General features: G+C 37.9%; 1 protein-coding gene across 1 annotated transcript; it reads left to right on the top strand.

Moving 5' to 3' along the window:
* Positions 1-879: 879 nt before the first annotated feature.
* LOC117324682 (NAD(P)H dehydrogenase [quinone] 1-like) lies at positions 880-10,267 on the top strand. Its single transcript, XM_033880620.1, has 5 exons — positions 880-983; positions 5,926-6,117; positions 6,574-6,770; positions 8,487-8,588; positions 8,838-10,267. The coding sequence occupies exons 1-5, from the start codon at positions 959-961 to the stop codon at positions 9,108-9,110; spliced, it is 789 nt and encodes a 262-aa protein (XP_033736511.1). The 5' UTR covers positions 880-958; the 3' UTR covers positions 9,111-10,267.
* Positions 10,268-11,935: the final 1,668 nt, after the last annotated feature.

Genomic DNA, 11,935 nt, shown 5'->3' with positions numbered 1-11,935 from the left:
ATAAGAACAAGAAAAATACGAGTTGTCTCCCATTGGCCGCTATCGCTTCATCGACCGCCAGTGCACACGAGGGATCATCAGGAAAATTAATTACATGCAATGTTTTTTTTTATATACACGAACTGCAGCAGGACAGATATATGTTTGTAAGCCAGGAATGTTAATAACGGGATCTCTATGATCTAGGTACTATAGTCACCATCCCTAGCATTAATTATTATCTACAGAGACTTAATTATATACTAGATCTAAGTATCTGTTATCTAGATTTCTAGTAACACAATCACGCAGTGAACAATTTGGCCAATAACCGAGAATAATCATAAAGATGTGTGTGTTTTTAGACGAGATCATTGAAAATATTATGCAAGCCACAAATTATAATTAATTAAGATAAATTCTACTTCAGAATTTTATGCTGCGTTTGAAAACGTTACTGTGTACACAATATTGAACGCGCCTATACAGTTTAAGAACGATCGTTAATTAGGCATGCGAATCTGGCGGTATTTTCTGGGGTTAACTAGATTCTACATCTACAACAATTTGCTATGTATGTTGACGTCATTAAGTAACTCTGTCACGCATGAAACAGATTTCGAAGAACAGAACCCTTTAAATTGGCCGCTCCAATATCAAGTCAAGAACTTTGAAATTTATCGATTAGTTTTGTCTGAATTAATACTAATAATCGGAGAACCACTCAGACTAGCCTCGTTTCTTGCTACGAATGATACGCCGAGTCTTCGTAGCAGGGATCAAGATTAAGCTTGGTTTTTACCCAGATGTCATATTAATAGGCCATATAAATACACTTTACTTCGAGATAATAGTTATTTTCCCTAGACAGAAAACTAAGCGATAAACTCAATGTGACTTCACTTGATACTAAATAGAACATTTCGTCCTTCGCTGCTGTGACATACTTAGAAAATCTATAAGTGCACACGCAGGAAACATGGAAGATACAGGAACAAATAGAGGTAGGTGCGAGGGATCACGTCTGAATTTGGAGACATGTTATGTAAATATATACTCTGTATGTATGTATACGTACCCGACCGACCCTAAACTCACGATATACGACACCTAATCGGGTAGCCCGAGTTTCCTCTGGCCCTGACACCATTTCTGGTGTAGCCCGAGTTTCCTCTGGCCCTGACACCATATGAAAACGTGGAATTCTCCGAAACCTGTTGTCGCTTAGATATTGGTGCGAATACAATAAAATCGTGTGTGGCATACAATGTAGCCTAATACCTACCCTACAAATATGTATAAATGCGATATTTATTTACTCCAGAACATCCATTTAGTCCCATCTAAAGTGTTTTATTCCGTCCGTATAGACCCTCACTTTACGCTAGTCAAAATTTCATACTTGACTCGACGCCACATTGCTGTAAAAGGAGCCGCTTGACATACTTATGCCCAGATTCGCTGATCTTGGGTCCGTCAGGGTCTTACATTCCGAGTGGTAATTTGTAACTGAAGTCTTGCTGATAAACATAAATTCAAGATATATGTAAAGTTCAGGTTGTTTTATTAAGACAGGGACAAATTATACAACTCTGTCACACACTCCAACACACATACTATATGACAACATGACAGTAGTTTTTAGTAAACTAGCGGCTACATGGCCCTGCTATAAAATGGATGAAAGTATACAGGTCTACTGACTGTCAGTGTTAAACCAAACCAGTCTTGTAAAGACTTCCATTCTGTCTAGACTAGTCTGGAAGGTGACTAGACTAGTCAGGAAGGTGACTAGACTAGTCTGGAAGGTGACTAAACTAGTAAGGAAAGTGACTAGACTTGTCTGGATGGTGACTAGACTAGCCTGGAAGGTGACTAAACTAGTCTGGAAGGTGACTAGACTAGTCTGGAAGGTGACTAGACTAGTCTGGAAGGTGACTAAACTAGTCTGGAAGGTGACTAAACTAGTCTGGAAGGTGACTAAACTAGCCTGGAAGGTGACTAAACTAGTCTAGAAGGTGACTAGACTAGCCTGGAAGGTGACTAGACTAGTCTGGAAGGTGACTAGACTAGTCTGGAAGGTGACTAGACTAGTCTGGAAGGTGACTAGACTAGTCTGGAAGGTGACTAAACTAGTCAGGAATGTGACTAAACTAGTCTGGAAGGTGACTAGACTAGTCTGGAAGGTGACTAGACTAGTCTGGAAGGTGACTAAACTAGTCTGGAAGGTGACTTAACTAGTCTGGAAGGTGACTAAACTAGTCTGGAAGGTGACTAGACTAGTCTGGAAGGTGACTAAACTAGTCAGGAAGGTGACTAGACTAGTCTGGAAGGTGACTAGACTAGTCTGGAAGGTGACTAAACTAGTCTGGATGGTGACTAGACTAGTCTGGAAGGTGACTAAACTAGTCTGGAAGGTGACTAAACTAGTCAGGAAGGTGACTAAACTAGTCTGGAAGGTGACTAAACTAGTCTGGATGGTGACTAAACTAGTCTGGAAGGTGACTAAACTAGTCAGGAAGGTGACTAGACTAGTCTGGAAGGTGACTAAACTAGTCTGGAAGGTGACTAGACTAGTCTGGAAGGTGACTAAACTAGTCTGGATGGTGACTAGACTAGTCTGGAAGGTGACTAGACTAGTCTGGAAGGTGACTGAACTAGTCTGGAAGGTGACTAAACTAGTCTGGAAGGTGACTAGACTAGTCAGGAAGGTGACTAGACTAGTCTGGAAGGTGACTAGACTAGTCAGGAAGGTGACTAGACTAGTCTGGAAGGTGACTAGACTAGTCTGGATGGTGACTAGACTAGTCTGGAAGGTGACTAGACTAGTCTGGAAGGTGACTGAACTAGTCTGGAAGGTGACTAGACTAGTCTGGAAGGTGACTAGACTAGTCTGGAAGGTGACTAGACTAGTCTGGAAGGTGACTGAACTAGTCTGGAAGGTGACTAAACTAGTCTGGAAGGTGACTAAACTAGTCTGGAAGGTGACTTAACTAGTCAGGAAGGGACAGTTGAGCCAGGCAGTCCTATCGGGATTTTCCATCTGACTGACGGGCGACACAGGTGTACCGGCCGTGAAAATGCGCACGTGCACTATTTGCGCCAAATTACCTGTACTCGGAACACTTCCACTGTTAGACGACAATGGAGTTCCGAATAGTATAAAATACTGGTATACTTAAGAAATAATTAACGATGATTCGTGTATTGTTGCAGGATATACAACGAGGACGAGGATATTTTGCAATTAAATTAATAACGAAGGCCGCAGATCTACCTCTTCCTAATAGAAAAACGGCAACGAAACCCCGGGAAATGTGTCGCTACATGGCTGTTACAATTCACAAGAAACGATAAGGCGCGCGTGCTAATTAATATTCAAAAGCTTACGTCAATTCCAATCCGTTTCGATAATTTTCGGGGATGTCGGCCAGCTATTCATGTAGAAATGCTCTCCAAGGGTTGCATGTGGAAATTGACCTTACAACATATTGTTAAGCAAAGTTTGCTCTGGGTGGATAGAAATTTACAATCTGACAAATTTCTCCGTTGTAAAATACACGGTCTCCGACGTTCAAACGTTTTGGCGCCGCCATGGTTGTTTACAAATGCACGAATTCGGAGGGGAAAGATTGTAACAGCCGTGACTCGCGAGCGTGTATTATTGACACGAGCGTGTATTATTGGAAAATAATACATGGTTTTAAACCAATCAAAACTGTCGTTGCATAGCAAACATGGTAGAATAAACAATCGAGTTTTATAAGCAGTCACCATATAACCTACCCAATAAAGTATGTAAATTTTCTCAACTTTTACACTCCTCCCCCTTAAGACAAAAGTTACAACTTTTAGTCAAAATGTACATGAGTTGTAAACTTCGATGACAAAGAAATACATCTAAAAAGATCAAACAAAAATTACCCAGGTCTGCACCACAGCTTTAGATATAATTGTAACGTCACTACAAAACATACTTTCACAAAGTTTTGTGCACAAATAAGGCTCCAATCAGTTCTGATAGAGATACAAACTGCATACCTATAGTCAATGATCATGTATATACCTGATCAACACATGATACAATCTTCAAAAACATTTAAAGAGGCTTACCCGCAGACGGACCGGTAAACGGCACATCTCCGAACATCTCCGATCACTAAATAAACTTCAGTACACGTTTCTATGTGACAAAATTAGAGGCTTTCCGACTTTATTTCTTGAAAACAATTACAGAATATGTATTTAAAAGACGTTTTAAAACTCAACCTGAGAGGGAAATGTATGGAATATAACGGCAAATCTTCTTTGTAAATCGCCGCTGCCTTTGAAGTTATCACTGTGCGGCACTGTGCACGTGCTTGTTTCTTTGACGTGTCAATCAAATTAGACTCCACTTTATAGCGGGGACTTATTGCGGGTTGCGATTAAATAAATAATATTTAAAAAATGAGGTTTTAATATCACTTTTCAGCGTTTTATAAGGAAAATAAAATGAAAAACTCAACAATTCCAACAATCTGTCATGTGTAAAAAATCTTTTTCTGTTAGCCAATTTTTCTGATCTCTCTGCGGGCAAGCCTCTTTAACATAAATAGGGATACATCCCTCGCACGAACTCTTCTTAAAACATATAAACAAACATATTATAGGTGCTACAAAAATAATCACATACTTCAGTAAATAATCCATTACTACCTAATAATTCATGAATTTGACAGTAGATTGAGGATGAAACTCATTACTTAAAATACTTCATACACTCGTATAAAGTACATACTAAACAATCAGATTGAGTATACACAACAATCAGAAACATGATTAGAATCATTATATCCACTCCCCTTGAAACCTATATATATATATTACAAAATGTAATTATATTGTTACAAAGGTACTTCATGTATGTCACAACATCAATATAAAAATGGAACTTCAATCACAGAACTACACAGCACACTCCTCTCTGTGTTAATAGCTTCAAGAGCATAATTCAAAGTGCCCAGTAAACTTTTTTTTTCCTGAATTTGCTTACCATGCCAGGGTAACAGGGTCAACCATTGCGTTTTTCCAAAACTACCTACATGGTTGCTCACTCTTTGTAAGCACAAACACAGGAAAAACATTTTCCTGTATAACAAAATAACAATACAATAAAATATAAGAAAAAATGTATAACAAAACAAGCACTTGATTATCTCGAGCTCTGCCATATTACAGATTCCGTTTGTACAGAATCACTACATAATGGCACGATACACTTAATATTCTATTTCAGTTCCAGTAACTACATGTAAAAAAGATACTTAAACGGAGAAGGCGGGGTATCGTAATTCATTGTAATTGTTTTGAAAATATTATGTTAGTGGAGAAGAATGTTTCGGTTATTTTAGATCTGTTCTTATACATCCCTACTTCAGCTTGCTAAAGGTATCTGGCTATTTTTTTGTTCTGACGCTAACCGTTACATGGTGCCCGTCAGAAGTTTCTCGCCGTGATATCCTCTAACATTGTTGGAGTAATGCATTCCTTAACCCGTCCGAGAATATACAGTGAATCCAAACCGACCGTAGGGACTATGGCCTGATGGAAGCGTACCCTCTCTAGCTGAAATTGTAAATGAAATGTGCACGTAATCACTTAAAGCTGAATCAAAATTGCGAAAAAAAAATGCTTTGAAATTTTAAGTGAAGAATAAACTTTACTTGAATGGAAAGGCAAATGCAAATTAAAGCTGAATCAAAACTGCAAAAAAAAAAAAAAAAAATGCTTTGAAATTTTAAGTGAAGTATAATCTTTATTTGAATGGAAATGCAAATAAAAATTATACTAATGACAATTCAGAGAGAAAAATCACTATACATGTAGCTAGATATAGAATGTTGTATGGAATAGGCGCCATATATAGCCGAGTCTAATACAATAAACATTGGATATGATTGACAGGTACAGCGGTTGAGGATAAGGGAGCTACTAAGACGGTATTGATAGTCTTTGCTCATGGAGACAGGACCTCGTTTAATGGAAAACTTCTGGATGTGGCAATTCAGGTCCTGGAGGGTCAAGGTCACACGGTACTCGTTTCGGACCTGTATTCACAAAACTTTGACCCGGTAGCTAGAAAGGGTGATGTTTCAGGTATGGTATTATATGTATGTGTCTCGAAGTGTTACTGTTAACTTTGGAATTATTATGGTTTAAAGGCATTGATCCCGATATATACTAGTACCCGTATAAGTTTCACTTCTCCTTTTTGGTTTGCCGAGTGATACAATATACTATATTAATAAGTTGCTGGGGGGAAAAAAAGAGAAAAAATCGGATCCCAAATGTCATCGCCTTTCACCATTATGCAATGGGGCAGCAATTCTTATGTCCTAACTGCAGGGTAGCAGCACAATTTGGACGGAGAACTAGTCCTCTATGTCACGAGACTTTCAAACTTCATTGCTAGTATTGCGATTTCACATCAGTTGAACATCGTTGCCACACGATCATGAAATTTGATACGACGTCATAAAAGCAAATTATTGAACTTTACACACCATCCTATGTCACCATACGTAAGTACAGTATCAGATATTAATGTTTCAGGAAATGACGAAGATATCTTACCAGATGTCCGATCTGAAATGACTAAACTGGAGTCTGCCGATTTGGTGATATTCCAGTTTCCGATGTACTGGAGCTCCGCTCCCGCAATTATGAAGGGATGGTTTGATCGCGTCCTGCAAGACCGCTTTGCTTTTAATTTTGTGACAAATCAGATTTTGGACAATGGACTGATGTCGGTAGGTAATCTTATTGGGGTCGGTCAAGGTCATTGGTTAGAATTTTTTATTTGTAGGATAGATCTTTAGTTATGATCACTAACTACACTGGTTTCATTTCTTGCAAACTTTATCGCCATTTTCTCTTTCAATAGAATTTTGTTAAAACAAAAAAACATGACCCGGAGTTATTATAATACCAAATATATTTCGAAGATAGTTTAATGAGTGTAAGTTAAGGATAAACAGGTTACACAAGTGTCATTTGAACATTTGCTATCCTTTTAAATGTTATGCATGTAAAAAGTTCCTCACAAATGATCGGGTCTAATTATTGACGTTTTGCCCCAGTCGATATGATAGTGCTCTACTGCTATCTAATTGTTGCTGTTGGGGGTCAAGGTCAACATATATTTACAGCATGAGAAGCCTTGTCTAAATAAAATTAGATCTGGCATACGTACACGAGATTTCGCTTCACATGGTTTACTGGTGTAACGTTGAAATTAGTCTGGATTACCTCCCTTAGAACTGAATCAATCGGGAACCTACGGAAAGTGCCGACAGTTCCCGATTGGCTCCGCACACCATCAAAGGAGGCCGGAAACCAGTCATACTAATTAGGGTTTCACACAACCAATTATTATGCGTAAGCGCAGTGGGGAGAAGTGGTTCGAAGTATGATATATCCTTAAAGTAGTTTACATTGGATACAGACAGAGATTACACATATTTATTGGTAAAGTTGGTGTTAATACTGTATCTTGGTTTGACAAGGATAAAGTTAATGTGAATACATGTATCTTGGTTTGACCAGGATAAAGTAGTTATGAATACATGTATCTTGGTTTGACCAGGATAAAGTTGTTGTGAATACATGTATCTTGGTTTGGCCAGGATAAAGTGGATTTGAATACATGTATCTTGGTTTGACGAGGATAGAATTGATTTGAATACATGTATCTTGGTTTGACCAGGATAAATATGATGTGAATACATGTATCTTGGTTTGACCAGGATAAAGTTAATGTGAATACATGTATCTTAGTTTGACCAGGATAAAGTTGATGTGAATACATGTATCTTGGTTTCACCAGGATAAAGTTAATGTGAATACATGTATCTTGGTTTGGCCAGGATAAAGTTAATGTGAATACATGTATCTTAGTTTGACCAGGATAAAGTTGATGTGAATACATGTATCTTGGTTTGACCAGGATAAAGTTGATGTGAATACATGTATCTTGGTTTCACCAGGATAAAGTTAATGTGAATACACGTATCTTTATTTGACCAGGATAAAGTAGTTATGAATACATGTATCTTAGTTTGACCAGGATAAAGTTGATGTGAATACATGTATCTTGGTTTGACCCGGATAACCTTGATGTGAATACATGTATCTTGGTTTGACCAGGATAAAGTTAATGTGAATACAAGTATCTTTGTTTGACCAGGATAAAGTTAATGTGAATACATGTATCTTGGTTTGACAAGGATAAAGTTAATGTGAATACATGTATCTTGGTTTGACAAGGATAAAGTTAATGTGAATACATGTATCTTGGTTTGACAAGGATAAAGTTAATGTGAATACATGTATCTTGGTTTGACCAGGATAAAGTTGTTATGAATACATGTATCTTGGTTTGACCAGGATAAAGTTAATGTGAATACATGTATCTTGGTTTGACCAGGATAAAGTTAATGTGAATACACGTATCTTTATTTGACCAGGGGAAGAAGGCGCTGATGTCGATAACAACTGGAGGTACTGGAGAAATGTTGTCTGACCACGGAGTGTCCGGAGACATAAACGTCCTCCTTTGGCCGATACAGGTGAGTGACCACTGGTCAGTCCACAGAGCAAATGCACTCAAGGCTTGGAGCAGTGATCAGTTTCTTGTGTTTTCTACGGTTTCAGTGTAAAAATGATAGGCTAAGTATATTCTATCAGAGAAAAGTTAACCATTTTTCAAAAAAAAAAAAGATATTTGCTGTTATTTTTCAATGATTTCAATCGGATGATTTGCTTAAAGCTAAATAGCTGTATAATGATGATATATGTACAAGTATTTGTCTTTGCAGTACGGTACATTACGAACCTGCGGTTTCCACGTTCTTCCACCTCAACTTTCATACGGGATGCCTTTCATTGACGAATCGACCAGAACAGACTACCTTTCTCAATGGCGGGAAAGATTGCAGAACATTTGGACGGAGGTCCCACTATCCTTCCTGACATGCTCTGACTATGACCCGGCCACCTTTACTTTAACAAAAGACTTTTGTGATAAAACCAAACAATCAGAACGGGCGCCTTCTGTAGGACATCACATGGGCAAACCCCTGCCACAGTGAAAATGGAGCAATGGCCGGAGCACATTTGAAATTCAAAACAAAATTCTAGTCCGACCGTTTGTTACGGTATTTATTGCAAGGCCATGTGCGTTTCTATTGAACACATTTTTTGAAAATGTTAAAAACAAAACAAGTATTTTTTTTTATATTTTCTGTTTCAGGTGGCGATTTTTCGATTTTCATGATTTTGTACGAAGTTGTCGTTGTAAAACAACACGTGATGTTTGTATGGACATACATGTATATAGTATTTGCAAACATTGCTAAATCTCTCTCACAAATCAAATTTCAATGTATTTTGTTATTGAAGTTGCATATACTTGTGTGAAAGAACAGGGGAAATCGCATTCCTGCAGAGTGCCCCGACAGGAATCGAACCCGGGTCTCTGGCGTGATAAGCCACGACTCTATCTCAAGCACGCTCCGTGACAGAAACCGTATTTACAAGCCACACCGACCGGGTTCCTTTTTTTTTTACTTGTAATTCTGATAAATACTAGTCGCAGTATACTGCTCAGCTAGAGAGATCTTCCCACTAGTAAACCAGAGGTCCCGGGTTCGATCCCTAGCAGAGGCAGTGATTCTTTTTTTTTTAACATTTTAATTGATCATGTGCTCTGAGGTGGAGCATGCAACCCTGGTAAATACTAGCTGCAATGTGCCCTTTGGCTAGAGAGATCTTGTCTTGAACTGCGTTGATTGAGCACAAGAATAGTAAGCCAGAGGATGCGGGTTCAATCCCTAGTGGAGGCGTGAGTTAAACTTAATTAAGGATGCGCTATATTAAAAACTTACAGCTTTTACTTTTATGGTATTTGTTAATTGATATGTTGTCCTTTTACGGCATTTTTGCAATAAAATGTATTTAAATTAAATGTCTCATCAAGATATGTCTTTTCCCCCATTTTTACTTCAGCTGTTTGTATTATATGCTTGTTTCCTAGTCATTTCTCAATTAGCTTGAAAAAAAAAACAATGCAGCATATTGTTCTCTTGCAATAGGACATTCATCTTCCTTTGCTATCGTCTGTATGACTGTATGAATGTAGTTTAATCATATGATTAAAGTTTTGAAATAACTGGTCATTAAAATGTCCATCTAAGAACCACCATGTTTTATTTTAAGATAACTTTAATAAAATATCTCTAAAAACAAATCTTCTCAATGTGTTATCTTTCGACCAACGTTTTGCGTTGATGACCCTTACTAATTATACACGTTTTAACATTGTGGTGTAGTGGATAACATCAGTCATCCGTCACCAAAGCAATTCCATCAATATACATGTATATGGACTCAACTTCCCGACCACATAGACTTTACCAATCTGTCTGAAGACATTACGGTTCTCTTCATAATGCATATTAAACGCAGGAGAACATTGATTTTTTTAAACAATGGATTACGGTACTCTACATGAGAATAGATGTAGGGCAATAGGTAAACCACTCTGACCTTTCCGTCATATCTCCGGGAAAAGAAGATATGACGGAAAGGCCCGATTGGGTTTTCCGAAGGAGGCTATGGTACCGGAATCTGCCGAGGTTTGCCGAATACCAGATACTCGGTTACATCCTCAGTATGATCGCCACCTCTTCGTATTGATCCTAAACAATTTAGTTTTGTTTAGTAATGTTTAACGTCATATCAATAGACCAGATCGTTTAAAGACGGTCTCCCAAGAGTGCGAGATTCATGTGTGTAGTGCAGGTATGTGCATGTTTTTATAAGCCTGCATTATTATGTCTGTGTTTGCCTCCTTATGGTAGCGTCAAACACATGTCGACATTTATAGTGCTACCTCACTGAAGCATACTGTCGAACAATGCCAGCAGAACACCTCAACTCACCTCATGTGAAACTGACAACTAGTCATCCCTTTCCAAAAATGAGTAGTAACTACCGGTAAAACTCTGATCAGTATGTCTCGGCCAGGGGACAGAGCCCGAAGTCTTCCTCACAGAGACACATTCGGAAGAAGAAAGTTGGTAGAAAGCAGAGAAAATATAAGAGCTGATCCCATTTAGTCGCATCTTACAATCATGCAATGGGAGACACTGGTACAATTTTTCTGTTCTACCTGCAAGGCAATCGGATCAGCAAAAATGATAAATGACGATGATGCAAATTATGTGTATTGTTTTCGTTTTGCTAATTAATAACGTTTACGATAGTCAACATATCTAGTATGTTCAGTATTATCACAAAATTAGGAAGCGTAATTCCTTGTTTCTCAACTATTTTGTTGCCCACAACAAACTGTTAGTGGAAAATGAAGAGCTTGTCCACTGTATGCTTTAGAATTATCAATAAAAAGAAAAATCTATGATTTGTAATGTATGATATGATATTAGTATGTACGTATTGTGAGTATCTAGTAATGAACAAGAAATATCTTTAAAAAGGATAAACGGTATTTGATGCTGGTGGTTATTCAACGAACTACATGTAGACATGTAATGCGTTTCAACACGGATAACAAAATTATATCGGTTTGAATCATTTTTGGTGATGATAAGACTGCATTTGAATCAGGAATATAATTTTATCAATGTGTCATTTGAAAAGATACATACACTTATTAGGCTTGCACTTATCAAGCTTGCATTAAATCTTAACTTTGTTTCGTTTTTAACTGCATACATTGTATCTGTATTTTGCATTTACCGCTACATTGACCAATCACATACTTCATCTTGACCAGTAACGCCACCTGTCGCGTCATATCCGGGCCAAAAGAATATTATACGGCTATGCCGGAAAAAAAAAGAAAACAATCAAAGTTCCCGTAGTTGGTTACATTACGGTCTTAACACAGTATGTG

The sequence above is a fragment of the Pecten maximus genome, chromosome 3 (assembly GCF_902652985.1).
Source record: "Pecten maximus chromosome 3, xPecMax1.1, whole genome shotgun sequence".
NCBI lineage: Eukaryota > Metazoa > Mollusca > Bivalvia > Pectinida > Pectinidae > Pecten > Pecten maximus.
The sequence above is the reverse complement of the archived record's forward strand: the minus strand, read 5'-3'. Positions and strand labels throughout refer to the sequence as shown.